A 15533-nucleotide genomic window follows, 5' to 3' on the forward strand; every position below is an offset into this window, starting at 1 on the left:
CCTTGGTCATCCTTCTCTGGATGCTTCCACTGGTTTGCAAGAGGCTTGGGTAACTGGTGCACTTAAAATACCTCTAACCTATCAATTAAAAGTCACAGCTTACAACTGCTGAAGGAAAGGTCGGCTAGTTTTCTTCAGGTTTAAATTGGCTTTTGCTGCAAAGAGGATGTTGATGATCTTGTGACTTTGTATTTTGTTCACAACCTCAAGCTGTTCAGCTATCTGAAACTCGACCACATAGTTATTAGCAAGCAGAAGGTCTTTGTTGTCAACAACTGGTTGACGACAAAGACCAATCCGTAACTTGCACCAATCAAAACTCTATCTGTACGCAACTGCTCTGGTCCAGTTTGTCTGCAACCATCAGGTAAACAACTGTTTGAATAAGCAGCTAGAATGGTGCTTGGAATATGTCGGGCTACTAGCTTTGAAAACATGCAGCGATCCGATAACAATCCTTGAATTTAAAGCAGTCCTTTCCCCATTTTGGGCCACAATTAAAATATAGAAAAATAAAAAAGACACAACTACAAAGACCAAATAGTTCCACGAGAGATCATGAACAATATATTTAGGATTAACTCCATGCCCAGCCAAGCCCATGAAGCTCCTCCATTTGTTGAGAACTGTTAGCTTTGAATTCTGGAGCATTTATGACTCCTTACAGATTAAGATCATACTTTCCTCCACTGTACCTACACAGAGGAAGATTCTTTTGGTTTTTTTGAAGGAGAGTATTTATGTCACAGCAGCAACATTCTTCCTGTTGCATTGCACCATGTAACATGTTGCTGTGCAGATTATTTTAATCTCTTTTGGCTGTGAAAATATTTACAATATGTATGTTGAAACCTTTGCCTCTCCCTAGTGACTGAAAAACAGCTATCTGAGAAAATCAAACAGCTTGTTCAGGAGAAGACTGAGGTCTTGGAGAAAATCTCCACTTATGAACAGAAGGTACGAATTAATTTCCTGCTATTTTCAATGTTGTTGAAGTTTGTGAAGGGTAAAATTCTTATGATAGATGTATCAGGATGCATCCATTCAAAGCAAAATACTCATAGCTCATGCCTCTGTTTACCCCTGTCGAGGCAGTGAAGCCTCAAATGTCTGGAGAGTTTCCTCTATTTTTAGAAAGCAGATAAACAATTGAGGTCAGAGGAAGGAAAATGGAAAAAGAATTGCCCTGCTAAGTCAACATAATTAAAGGAATCTTTTGCAGAGAGAGAGAATTTGAAACTTTGGGCCCAGTTGGCCTTTATGAATGCATCAAATGCTATATACTGTTTTGTGAACCATGCAAGGTTTGCCATATTCGTGAGCTGAGGTTAGTTGGTTCTGCCATCCTTGCCCCCATTTTTTAATTCAGCTACCCAGTGGACTATTATTTTTCTTCAAGGAAATTAGGCAACAACTATTGTGTGTTTGACACGCGGTCAGAGATACCCACTGCAATTGTTTTGTTATCTTCTCATGCTGCAGGATTAGGTGACGAAAGCAGCGTAACCCTGCTTCAGTCAATCGGGGAGGAGATGATTCGAGTGGCAGTGAGTTGATGTCCAAGCATCGTTTTTGGCAGCTAGAATAAAGGGGTGTTGAGAACTTAAATACGTTAGAATTCTGGGGAAGGATGAATTCAATTAGGAATTTACAATGGATTTTGAGTTCAACAAGATGATGTGAGGAAGTTATTAGTTTCTTACTTGGAATGCAGGAACAATAAGTGAGGCTAGTTCAACTAAGTAAGGTAAAAACAATGACTGCAGATGCTGAAAACCAAATACTGGATTAGTGGTGCTGGAAGAGCACAGCAGTTCAGGCAGCATCCAATGAGCTTTTGTAGACTGTATCAATTAAGTAGAAATGAAAAACATTTGTGGTGGAGTAGGAGGCAAGTGACAACAGATAAGAGCGAAAGCTGGCCAGAAAGCAGCCACTTCATATGTCTGAGCTTGAGAGAGTTGTGATCAAAGAGGTACTGTTGATTGAGGGGAAAAGTCTTCAATGGACCTGGACTGCATTGTGAAAAATATTTATTATAAATTCAAGTGTGTGTTAAGTGTACTCCTTTTATTTATCTTCTGTCATTTCCTTCTCACCATCCCTGACCCCTTTAGCTGAAAGAAGCCAAATCTGCCATTAATGAAGCACAGGATGCGAAATCAAGTATGTCTGATGAAGCTAAAGAACTTAAGGTGAGAGAATAATTGGTATTGTTGTGTATTTCAATAGTTGATGTGAAGTATGCATACAAAGTTTCAGAATTGTCTGTTTCCAAAGCTGTCTTGTGGGGAACTCGAGCAGGTGAACCTTCATTTGGAGACACGTGTGAAAAATCTTCAAACGTTGTTAGAGAAAGAGAAGGAGGAGACAGCTAAACAGCAGACTCTGGTAAGGAAGAAATGAGTATTTTTGAAAAGAAAAACTTTGGTTTATTACCTTAAGTTGGATTTGATATAGAAAATGGAGAAACACTTGTATTTCTATTTCGCTGTTGTGCATTGGGTGGGATTTCTTTCACTTGCATCTTACATTTGGGACGAATATATAAAGAGTGCAGTATGCTATAAACAGCACTCCCTGTCCTGTCTTGGAAACACATCAGTGTTCCTTCACGTTATTGGGTCAAAAGTTTTGAACTCCCTATCAAACAACACTGAGAGTTACTTAAACCAAATGGAATCCAGTGGTCAAGTAGGTAGCTTGTCTTTGGCTGAAAAGAATGGGCAATAAATGCTGGCCCAGCCAGAGAAGCTCTGTGAACTTATATAGAAAATAAAATGAGCAGAAATGCCTTGGTGTTCATGTACACAAATTCTTAAAAGGAAGTATGACTCTTTAAGATGGGCAACAAAAGCCAGTTGTAACAATCAAACTTAACTAATAGAATAAGAGCAAAAGTTTAAAAGCTTTTGAGAAAAGTTTATGGTTATGTGGCATTGTAAGTGGAAGGAAATAATGTCAAAGCTAAAAGATGATCCCAGCTAATGATACTGCACACACAATGTCTCCCAGAGTGAAACCTGGCTTGATAGATCATAGGTTTTGTTTGTGTAATTTGGTTACCATAATGGTCAGTCATTGAACATACTCACCAGGCTGCAAATATGTTGATTGAAAAAGCATCAAAGTTTGTGCACAAAAGAATAAAAAATGTAGTATTTACACAAGAACTGGTTACAACACTCTAATTACAAATATCAGAAATGAAGACTGAATCCTTTTACTCACAACTACAGAAATTCAAGTCTCAGTGAAGGATCAGCCTGTTTTTACTCCAAAGCTCCATGTTCAGTTGGTGCAGCTGTACTTTGTTTCTGTCAAACTTGTGTATCACATGGTTCTATCCTCCTTATATTTATGGGACTTGGGCATCACTGGCTGGATCAGCATTTGTTGCCTTTCCCTGGTTGACCTGGAAAAGGTGGTGGTGAGGTGCTTCTTTGAATCATTACAGTTCATTTGGGAGAGGCACATGAACAGTGCTTTGGTGAATTTCAGGACTTTGACCTAGTGTTATTGAAGGAGCATTGATGTATTTCCAAACTAGGATGGTGAGTGGCTTGGAGGAGTACTTGGTAATGTTCCCATGCATCTGATGCCCTTGTCCTTCAGGATGGGTTTGAAAGGTGTTTCTTGAAACCATAGTGAATTTCTGCAGTATATTTTGTAGATGGTGTACACATCATCTATGTATTTTTGGGAGTGAATGTTTGTGGATGTGCTATCATTAAAATGGCTGCTTTGCCCTGGATTGTGTCAAGTTTCTTGAATTTTGTTGGAGCTGCACTGAATCAGGCATGTGGGGAGCATACCATCACATTTCTGACTTGTGCCTTGTAAATGCACAGGCTTTGGGAAGTTGGTAGCAAATTAGTTGCTATAAAGTTTCTTGACTGTTACTGGCTTTTGTATCGGTAATATTTATATGGCTTGTCCAGTTCTGTTTCTGGTGAGTTGTAATTCCCAGAATGTTGATATTCTCTTCTTAAGACCCTTAAACTGTTCACTTATTTCTTAATGTTAAGTTCTTTAAGCTGTTCTTCCACAACCTTTGTTTCTAGAGTCACTCAGTCTGATTTTTCTCTTGTTCTGATGGTCTGGAGACTGTTAAGCCAATGGCACCTTTGCTGCTATAGACCTGTTCTCTCTGATAAACTTGGATGCTGCATTACACTCTGCTCTGGATAGTTCTCTCTTCTTAGAAGAACCTTCTTTTGTCTCTGTCTCTTTGTGCTATTGGACATCTTATTGTTGGGTAATTTCCTAATATTTTTCTGCCTTCTGATTCTTGTTTCTAAATAACTGTTCACCATGAGGGTTTTTAAAAGCCTCATTTAAATACTCTTAAACACATTTCCAGACATCCCCAGAGCTCAAAACTTAAACCTAAGTCATCCTTAAGCCAACTTCATATAGAATTGCAAAAGGAGAAACTATTTAGAAAGCAAGTAGCTTTGACCGGGCATGTGTAGCTGAATGGATGGTGGGCGTAGTTTTAAGACCAGCTTATGAAAGAAAATTGGATATAATTTTTGAAGGATCATGAGTTGGGGCAATGAAACTGATTCAAAGGTTTTGTCGAAGAGCTGGCAAACTAGGCAGAAATGTTGCAATGTTTTTGTCTTGGCATCACATTTTTGCCTGTTTTAAACACAGATTGCCGATACTCAGAAATCTGTGAAAAAATTACAAGACGTTATTTCAGCTCATTCAGCAGAACACTCTCAGGTAAGATCACCTGAATTATAAATGCTGAGTATAGAGCACCCAACAGTGGTGTTTATGCATACTGTTATGTACAGTGTTAAATGGGTAATTGTCATTGTCCAGAGAACATTACTGTTTTGTAATTTGGGATAATGTCTGCAGAGAAAATCACAACAGTGCTGGGGGGGTAATGTACCTATGAGAAGTTGCTGTATTATATTGTGGGTAATATCATTGTATTAATGAATGTCACAGGAGACTAAATCTGTTTGACCAAGTGCCCTCTGCCCTTTGGTGAAACCCCTATTTAGTATTTCCTAAATAATTCCATGGTGCCTATAATTAAACAGACTTGGACTTTTCTTTTAACAGACCACTTGAGTTTGTGGGAAGAAATTGCGAGAGTTTTCAGAAGTGATTTTGGAGAAAATGTAATTAAATATAGATGTTGAAGTGCTGCACTCTTTGGCAGGCTGTGATGTAAACTGAGGGAAAAGCGATTCTAGTGAAGTATAGATTTTTTAAAAAAGTGAAAAATAAAGCATTGTTGGAAGTATGAAATGAAATTCATTGGAATTAAGGAACTTGCATCTAAAGAGCAACTTCTATATTTCCTATGGTCACTTTTTTTAAAGGCATTTCTGCAGATATGATGAGGTGGTGCAATATTAGGCTGAAGAGTGTGCAAGATAAGAGGATTCTTGGAGTTCATGTACACAAATATTATAAAGTGGCAGTATATATTGTGAAAACAATGAGCAAGGCATCGATTAAAAATCAAAGCAATCATGTTGAATCTTGACCAAGTGCTAGCTAGGCCACAAGAGTTTTTTTGTGTTCAGTTCTGGCTATGTTGCCTTTACAGCAAAGGAAATTGAGGGGAAATTTGATGAAGGTATATAAGCTTACAGCTATTTTAGATAAGTTAGTTGAAAGAAAAGCTGTTCACTTTTGCTGATACAAGGGTTAGAGGTGCATTATTATGGTTTGGGCAAGAGATGGAGAGAGGTGGAGATGAACCTTTTTGCATAGTGAGTGGTTGTTGTAAGGTAATAACAACATATTGAGCACCTAAAGTCAATGCTGGCTCTCTGCAAAGAAATCCGAGCATTCTGCTTTTCCTGCTGCATCTCATAGCACTGTAAGACTTTGTAATTACTGTTTTACTACCTGGAACTCGCAGACCAAATACGTTACTGTAAAGGTAGGATGGCAACAAGACTGGAAGATCGTGGAGATCAAGGAAAGATACCAAGAACTGAACACTGCAAAGTCTCTAAACAAGTATATACAGTGGAGGAGGAAGCTTGAAAGTAAAATTTAAAGGATCTAAGTGAGAAAGTTGAAAATTGATTAGTAAAATAAAGGAAAACCAGACTCTCTTTATTTTCAATATATAAAGAGCCAGAGAATAACTAGGGAGAAAGTAGGGGCCATAGTGGTAATCTGTGTGTGGACCCAGAAAACGTGGGCACAATGCAAACCGATGGCATTGTGTGAAGGACAATGAAATATTAGAGGAAATTAACATGTTTAGATAAATGTGAGCTGCTATGTCTTGGTAGGGCAAATCAGAACAGGATTTGTACATTTAATGGTGAGGTTCTAGGGAGTATTGCCAAACAAAGAATTGGAGTGCAGGCTCATAATAATTTGAAAATGGAGTTGCAGGTAGATGGTAGTGAAGAAGGCATTTAGTATGCTCACTTTTATTGGTCAGTGCATTGAGTATCGAGGTTGGGAGGTTATGTTGTGGCTGTACAGGACATTGATTAAGCCATTTATGGAATACTGTGTTCAATTCTAGTCTCTCTGCTATCGGAAAGATGTTATGAAACTTGAAAGGGTTCAGAAAAGATTTATAAGGCTATTGCCAGGATTTGAGCTACAGGGAGAGGATGAATAGGCTGGGGCTATTTTCCCTGAAGCGTCGGAGGTTGACTGGTGATCTTCTACAAGTTTTATAATATTGTGAGGGGCTTGGATAGGGTGAATAGTAAAGGTCTTTTCCCCAGGGTGGGGAGTCCAAAACGAGAGGGCATAGGTTTACTATGGAGGGAAAGATGTCAAAGGGATCTGAGGGGCACCTTTTTCATGCAGAGCGTGGTATGTGTATGGAATGAGCTGCCAGATGAAGTGGTACATTTACAACATTTAAAAGGCATCCTATATGAATGGGAAGGATATGGGTCACGTGCTGGCAAATGGGACTAGATTAATTTAGGATATCTGGTCAGCATAGATGAGTTGGATGGAAGGATCTGCATCTGTGTTGTACACCTCTGTATGACTGTATGATTCTTTAACAGAGAGGTGCCACTGCTGGCTTTAGCAATCTTAAAAATGGATAACAGTGGTGCTGGATGAGATATATTCCAAGCTGTTGAGAGAGGCAAGAGAAGAGGTATCAGGGGCCTAGCAGTAATTTCCAGATCCATTCTGACAGCAGGTAAGATGCCAGAGGACTCTTGTTCAGCAAAATATGTTCCACTACTTTTAAAAAGAAATGGGGAGGTGAGAGACCAGAAAATTCCAGGCCAGTAAGTCTAACTTTGGTGTTGGAGAAGTTAGAATTCTGAGGGACAGGCTGTGCTTTTTGATACCTGTTTGACAAATATGATCATTTTTTTAAAGATGAGATAACGAGTTGATGAGGTTAATGCATTTGTGGTTGACTGGCCTGGAATTTTCTGGTCTCTCTCCTCCTCACTTTTTTTTTAAAGTCATGGAACAACTTTTGCAGCTCAACAGTCCTCTGGTATCTTACCTGCTGTCAAGGTGGATCCGGAAATTACTGCTAGGCCCCAGATACCTCTTCTGTTGCCTCTCTCAACAGCTTGGAATATATCTCATCCAGCACCACTGTTATCCATTTTTAAGATTGCTAAAGCCAGCAGTAGCACCTCTCTCTGTTATAGAATCATAGAGTCATAGAGATGTACAGCACTGACTTTGGTAAGGCTTTTGATAAGGTCCCTCATGACAGATTAGCCAAGAAAATTATATCCCATTGGATTCAAAACAGTGTGGCTTGTTGGATTCACAATTGATCAAGTAATAGAAAACAGAAGATGATAGTAGAGTGATGTTACAGTGACTAGATGCTGGGGTCCTTGCTGTTTGCACTGTACATTAACGATTTGGATTTAAATGATTAAAGTGGGTATGATCAAAATGTTTGAGAGGGCAAACATTGATACAGTGGTAAATAATGAGGATAGCTGTAAAATGCAGGAAATATCAACAGACAAATTCGGTGAACAGATCAGGGGGACAAATAGAATTCAACCTGGAAAAATGTTAAGTGAGTCACTTGGGCAGGCTAATAAGGTGAGGGGTTGCACTATAAATGGTAGAACCCTGGGAAACATTAAAAAATCAGATGGACCTTGGTATGCATATCCACAGATCCCTGAAGGTAGCTGGATAAGTAGATAAGGTGGTGAAGGCAGCACCTGAGATGATTACCTTTATAAACCAAGGCAAGAATTCAAGAGCAAGGTAGTTATGCTGGAACTGTATAAAACACTGGTTGGGCCACAACTGGAGTACTGCGTGTTGTTCTGATCAGCATGTTAAAGAAAGGAAGTGAATGTAGTGAGATGTGTGCAGAGGAGATTTAGCTGGGCTGGAGTGTCTGAGCTTTGAGGAAAGATTGGACTGATTGTTTTCCATAGAGCAGTTCATGTTGAGAGACGACCTCCTATTCTAGTGTGTGGTGCTGGAAAAGTACAGCAAGTCAGGCAGCATCCGAGGAGCAGGAGAATTGACATTTTGGGCATAAGCCCTCATTCAGGAATGAAGAGGACCTCTTATTATATGGATTGAGTGCACTTTTTCTTTCCTCCTTTACTTGAGGGTCAATAATCAGGGGCATAGATTTAAGATAGGAGGGCTGAAAAAGGTTTTCACTCTGAGGTACTGGGGGTCTGGAACTCACTGCCTGAGAAGGCGGTTAACTTAGAAACTTTCAACATGTAAGCACATTTAGATTTTCGCTTGTTTAGCCATAGCCTTCAGAGTTTTGCAGATGACACCAAAATTGGAGGTGTAGTGGACAGCAAAGAGGGTTACCACAGATTACAACAGGATCTGGACTAGATGGGCCAATGGACTGAGAAGTGGCAGATGGAGTTTAATTCCGATAAATGCGAGGTGCTGCATTTTGGGAAAGTGAATCTTAGCAGGACTTATACACTTAATGGTAAGGTCCTAGGGAGTGTTGCTGAACAAAGAGACCTTGGAGTGCAGGTTCATAGCTCCTTGAAAATGGAGTCGCAGGTAGATAGGATAGTGAAGGTGGCGTTTGGTATGCTTTCCTTTATTGGTCAGAGTATTGAGTATAGGAGTTGGGAGGTCATGTTGCGGCTGTACAGGACATTGGTTAGGCCACTGTTGGAATATTGCATGCAATTCTGGTCTCCTTCCTATCGGAAAGATGTTGTGAAACTTGAAAGGGTTCAGAAAAGATTTACAAGGATGTTGCCAGGGTTGGAGGATTTGAGTTACAGGGAGAGGCTGAATAGGCTGGGGCTGTTTTCCCTGGAGCGTCGGAGGCTGAAGGGTGACCTTATAGAGGTTTTCAAAATTATGAGGGGCATGGATAGGATAAATAGACAAGGTCTTTTCCCTGGGGTCGGAGAGTCCAGAACTAGGTTTAGGGTGAGAGGGGAGAGATATAAAAGAGACCTATGGGGCAACTTTTTCACGCAGAGGGTGGTATGTGTATGGAATGAGCTGCCAGAGGATGTGGTGGAGGTTGGTATAATTGCAACATTTAAGAGGCATTTGAATGGGTATATGAATAGGAAGGGTTTGGAGGGATATGGGCTAGGTGCTGGCAGGTAGGACTAGATTAGTTTGGGATATTTGGTCGGCATGGACGGATTGGACCGAAGGGTCTGTTTCCATGCTGTACATCTCTATGACTTTGAGTTATGGGTGTCAAGAGCTGGAAATTTGGATGAGTATAATCAGATCTTTGTTGATTGGCGAGGAACCGATGGACCTCTGAGTGATGCCTCCTGAACTGTAAATGTCTGAGCCACTGCCCACGTGTAGTGCAAATGATAAACAATTTTGAAAGGAAAATAATTGATGGCAAAAAAATCTGCAGGACTGTGGGGGATGGAGCAGTAAAATCGGACCGATTTGCTTTGCTCTACAGAAAGCCATCACCAATTTGATAGGCTCAGTTTTCTGGAATGATTCTTAAGTGCAACAGCCAGTTTGTGTATCAGAAATTTCCAGAAATAGTAATTGAATTAATAGTTGGCCTTTATGAACCATTAATTCTGTATAGTTCAAGAGGATCTCCTTTGTCTGCCAGAACAGGCTGAAGGCACCAGAGTTTACTATTTTGTTTGAAGGGCAGCACCTTGAAGTACAGCAGTACCTCAGTATTATATTGAAGAACAGTCTGATTTAAGACCCGGAGTGCAATTAGTTATAACCTGACAGAAAATAAACAGCACCATTAGAATGTGTAAAGACCCACAGGATGTCTAGTATCTCAGTATAGGTTACTCCTTGAAGAGAGGTTGTTGAATTTGCATGTGGCAACTGTCATTAATCTAAGCAGATGTATATCTTTTTCAGGTACAGGAAGCTCTTTCAAGTTCCAAAGCAAATGAAGAAAAACTACAAGTAGATCTTCAGTCTATACAAGAAGAAAATCTCATGCTTAAGCAGAGCAAACATCAGGTGGATATTCTGTTGCTGAACCAGAATTTAGTCAGCTGTATAAGTATACCTAGGCCACTCACAAAAGTTTTACTTTGTGGGTTTACAGCTGCTGCAAGAGGCGGAAGGCTGGAGTGAGCGACACAGTGAACTTAATGAGCAGATCAAACTCTGTCAGAAAGCTCAGAGAGACCTGGAGGAAATGTTGGCTTACAAGGACAATGAAATTGAGGTACGTAGGGACAGTTAACATAACTAGTCTTTTTAATACATCCAGTATATCAATGTTTCGAGTAGTGTCGAGCTTCTTGGCATTGTTGAAGTTGCACTCATCCAGGCAAAATTCAGTCAAGCTCCTAACTTACATTTTGTAGATAGTGGACCGGCTAATGCTCTGAGGACAAGGGATCAAATCTCACTTTGGCAACTCTGATTAATTAACAAATGTGGACCATATCATTGGTTTTTACCATTGATTTTGTAAGTAGGGTGGGGAGGAGGAAATTGTCACAGTGATCACAAATACCTTTCAGGGGAGGAAATTACTTTGCCTGCTTGGTCTGGACAACATATGACTCCTCAGCCAGTGTGTTTGACTCTTAACTGCCTTGTACAATGATTAGCAAGCCATTTGGTTCAAGAACAATCAGTGATAGTCACCAACTATTGGTGATAGTAACGCTAACATTTCATGGAAGAATGGAATCATAGAATCTGTAGAATGCCTGATAGAGAACTTTTGGCCCATCAGCTCTGCACTAACCCTCTGCAGAGTGCACCACCACCTTCTATCCAAACTCCTGCATTTACCATGGCTAATCCATCTAGCTTGCACATTCCTGGATTCCATGGGGCAATTTCGCATGGCCAATCCAACAAACAAGCATATTTTTGGATTGTGGGAGGACACCGGAGCACCCGGTGGAATCTCATGCAGGCACTCTGTTTGCAACTGTTGGGCCTGTGACTCACTGGTTAGCTCAGCTGCCCCTCAGCGCTAGGGACCCAGGTTTGATTCTAACCTTTGGTGACTGTCTGTGTGGAATTTGCAATTTTTCCTCATGTCTGCTTGGGTTTCCATTGTGTGCTGCAGTTTGCTCCTATGCTTTGGGTTAGGTGGATTGACCATGCTAAATTCTCCAAAGGTCTGGAGATGTGCAGACTAGTTGGCTAAACCATGGAAATGCAGAGAGGGGTTAGTGGGCTGGTTTTGTGTGGGGTGCTGTATGGTGGGTTGGTATGGATTTGAAGAATGAAACAACAATAATTTCTAGCCTGAATTGCTGTTATAGCTACAGTATTTGTATGGCTGGTCCTGTTCCGTTTCTAGTTAGCAGTAACTTCCAGAATGTTGCGAGTATTAAGAGATGGGGAAATGCTCTCGTTGGTTTATGCCTGGCATTTGTGGTGTGAATGTTACTTGCCACTTTTCAGCCTAAGTGTGGATGTTGTCCAGGTCTTGCTACATACGAACATGGATTGCTTTAGTATCTGAGGGGTTGTGAATGACTGAGTGTTGTGTGATCATCAACAAATATCCCACTTCCGACCGTTACGATGGAGGGAAGATCATTGATGAAGCAGCTGACATTGATGAAGACATTTGGGCTAAGGACACTACCACAAGGAGTTCATGCACTGATGCACCAGGACTGAATTGACTGATGCCCAGCAACTACTGTCATCTTCCTCCATGCTAAGTGCAGCTCCAATTAGCAGAGGTTTTTCTACCTGATTCATATTGATTCCAGTTTTGCAAGGTTCCCTGTTCAGCTGATCTGGTTAAATGCTGCCTTGTTAAGAAACATGTAAGCAAATCAGTATAAATGACATTTTTTAGCCTATTTATCTGTGCTGAGAACTTTAAAGTTGCTTTCCCACAATGTGTTCAACCATTGCTTTATTTGATCTTTAAATGTGCTTTCCAGCTAATTTAAATAAAACTTATTTATTTGGATGTGTTGGAAATATTCTTGATTGACCAAAAAGGATAGGCACTTTTATTTCTTTTTCAAATGTTTGCAGCTATGAAGTTTATCATTTATCAAGCTGGTGCTTAAAATAGAATTCTTCCCCAATATCCAGGTATTGACAGACTGTGTGATGCAGCTTAGGCAACTTGACACCGAATCTGTCAGTGAAGATAATGGATGGGATAAAGAAGTGGATGGTGAAGTGGCCAATGGCGAGCTACCAGGTAAAGCCAGTGCAGCATAGTCTGATCTTCTTTAGATTGGTGATTTATTTTTAGTTCCTGATGAGGAGCAGTGGTGTGAATTTTAATGTCTTCACAGATTTGAAATGAAAGCTTGAGCAAGTAAACTCTTCACTCTTAGTTAGATTGAGAGTCACTATACAGTGGACACAATAGTCAACTTTAGCAGCAGTGTGAAATAATGTTAACTGCCATGAATTTGCAGGTTCTGGCAACAAGCACTTCTGTGAAATGAGGTAGTGCAGCCCAAACTCCTATGAAAGAGCCTTGCTATCATTTGACTATAGGGGAAGTTACAGTAAGTCTGCAACTAAATTAAAAACTTGAATTTCAGGGAAAAGCAGGAGGAGGCTATTCTTTGAGCATAGTGATTCTTTGCCATTGTCCTGTCTTTTCCTTATAATCCTGAATATTGTTTTCATTTAGATAATCATTAGAAGTCCAAAACTGAACCCCCTCCACACTGTCAAACAATTAAATGACAAACCTGAACTACTGCCTGTGTGAAAAAAATTATTTTATCATATCGTATTGGCTGCTTGTTCAAATTCTCTTGCATCAGTGCCCTTTTGTTTTTGGTTCTTTTATGAGAGGAAACCATTTTTCCCCATATATTCATTCCAGTTGCCTCACTATTTTGAAAGTTTGCTTTAAATGTCATTTGTAGCTTTCTTCACTCTAAAAGAAACAGTTCCCACTTCTCTAATCTGTCTTTATGATTGAAATTTCTCATTTCTGGAACCATTCTTTAAAGCTATTTTGTACAGTCTCTGATGTGTTCACATCTGTTCGAAAGTGTGACATCCTGAACTGTGCAATACTCCAGCTGATGTCTAATGCAAATTTAGCACAACTACCTTACTCCTGTACATGATGCTACTCAGTAAATCTAGGATATAATGCTTTACTCTGTCTTGTCACCAAAAAAGACTTGCATATGTAGCACACCAAAGTCATTCTGCTCCTGAACACCATTAGGATCCTGACAGTAATTCTGTACTGTCTCTCCAAGGTTTTTTAACCAAAAAGTATCACCTCACCATTCTCTGCATTGAACTTCATCTGTCACTTATGGGCCCATTATTCCAACTTGTCAATGTCCTTTAGTTGTATACTGTCCTGAGTTTATAATCCTGAGAAGTTTTATATCTTTTGCAAACTTGTACTTATCCTCTACACACTAAGATTCAGATTTTTAGTGTATATTAGGAAAACACCTGTGACTAGCAGTGTTCCAAAGAGACTGGCACTGGGTCCACTTCTGTTTGTCAATTATCTCAAACATTTTGCATGAGAACATAAGAGGCATGGTTAGTTAGTTTGCAAAATTGGTCGTGTAGTGAACAGTGTAGAAGGCTATTGAAAATTACGAAAAGACCTTGATCAATTGGGACAATGGGCTGGGGAGTAGCAGATGGAGTTTGTTTTGGAGAAATACAAGGTAAAACATTTTGGTAAAACGAACAAAGGCAGAACTTGTACAATTAATGGTAGGGCCTTGGGGAGCATTGTCGAAAAGAGGCCTTGGGATTCAGGTGCATTATTCTTTGAAATTCGCTTCACAGATGATGTGATTAAGAAGGTGTTTAACATGTTTGCCTTCATTGCTCAGACCTTTGAATATAGAACAGTGCAGGAGTATGAGAGTTTGGATGTCATGTTATGGTACAGGCCATTGGTGAGGCCTCTTCTCGAATAATGTGTAGAGTTCTGGTCAGCCTCTATAAGAAGGATATTAGATTGGAGAGGGTTCAGAAAATATTTACTGGGAAGTGGCCAGGAGTGGAAGGTTTGAGTTAAGGATAGATTTAGATTACTTACAGTGTGGAAACAGGCCCTTCGGCCCAATAAGTCCACACCGCCCCACCGAAGCGCAACCCACCCATACCCCTACATTTCCCCCTTACCTAACACTACGAACAATTTAGCATAGCCAATTCACCTGACCTGCACATCTTTGGACTGTGGGAGGAAACCGGAGCACCCGGAGGAAACCCACGCAGACACGGGGAGGACGTACAAACTCCACACAGTTAGTCGCCTGAGGCGGGAATTGAACCCAGGTCTCTGGCGCTGTGAGGCAGCAGTGCTAACCACTGTGCCACCGTGCCGCCCATTAGGTTGGGATCTATATCACTGGCATATAAGATGTTGACCAGTAACCTTCGAAGTTTTTAAAAACACAAGGGGTGTAGATAAGTGAATAACAAAGGTCTTTTCCCTAGGAAAAGGGGAGTTCAAAACCAGACGGTGAGAGGAAAAAAATTTAAAAGGATCTAAGGGGCAACTGTTTTTTACACAGTGGTATGAATTGCTAGAGGGAGTGGTGAATGTAGGTACAGTAAAACATTTAAAAGGCATTTGGATAAGTACGTGAATGAGAGGGGTTTGGAGAGATACAAGTCAAATGCAGGCAAGTGAGACTAGTTTAGTTTGGGAACATGATCGGCTTAGCCGAAGAGTCTATTTCCATGTTTAGAGTCATAGAGATATACAGCACAGAAACAGACCCTTCAGTCCAACCCGTCCATGCCGACCAGATATCCCAAACCAATCTAGTCCCACTTGCCCGCACCCAGCCCATATTCCTCTAAACCTTTCCTATTCATATACCCATCCAAATGCCTTTTAAATGTTGCAAGCTAGCCTCCACCACATCTTTTGGCAGCTCATTCCATACATGTACCACCCTCTGCGTGAAAAAGTTGCCCCGTAGGTCTCTTTTATATCTCTCCCCTCTCACGCTCAACCTTTGCCCTCTAGATCTGGACTCACCCACCCCAGGGAAGAGACTGTCTATTTATCTTATCCATATCCCTCATCATTTTATAAACCTCTGTAAGGTCACTCCTCAGCCTCCTCAACTCCAGGGAAAACAGCCCCAACCTATCCAACCACTCCACCCCTTGAAACATCCTTGTAAATC

General features: G+C 40.5%; 1 protein-coding gene across 3 annotated transcripts in view; it reads left to right on the forward strand.

Annotated features, from left to right (window-relative positions):
- mia3 (MIA SH3 domain ER export factor 3) overlaps positions 1 to 15533 on the forward strand; it is a 106230-nt gene that overhangs the window by 47595 nt on the left and 43102 nt on the right. For all 3 annotated transcript variants that reach the window (XM_072550715.1, XM_072550716.1, XM_072550717.1), the window contains 7 exons: positions 869 to 957; positions 2118 to 2195; positions 2281 to 2391; positions 4660 to 4731; positions 10309 to 10413; positions 10502 to 10624; positions 12478 to 12589. In XM_072550715.1, the coding sequence (XP_072406816.1) occupies positions 869 to 957; positions 2118 to 2195; positions 2281 to 2391; positions 4660 to 4731; positions 10309 to 10413; positions 10502 to 10624; positions 12478 to 12589 (690 nt within the window). The remainder of the gene's footprint in view (positions 1 to 868; positions 958 to 2117; positions 2196 to 2280; positions 2392 to 4659; positions 4732 to 10308; positions 10414 to 10501; positions 10625 to 12477; positions 12590 to 15533) is intronic.

Source organism: Chiloscyllium punctatum, chromosome 3 (genome assembly GCF_047496795.1).
Source record: "Chiloscyllium punctatum isolate Juve2018m chromosome 3, sChiPun1.3, whole genome shotgun sequence".
NCBI lineage: Eukaryota > Metazoa > Chordata > Chondrichthyes > Orectolobiformes > Hemiscylliidae > Chiloscyllium > Chiloscyllium punctatum.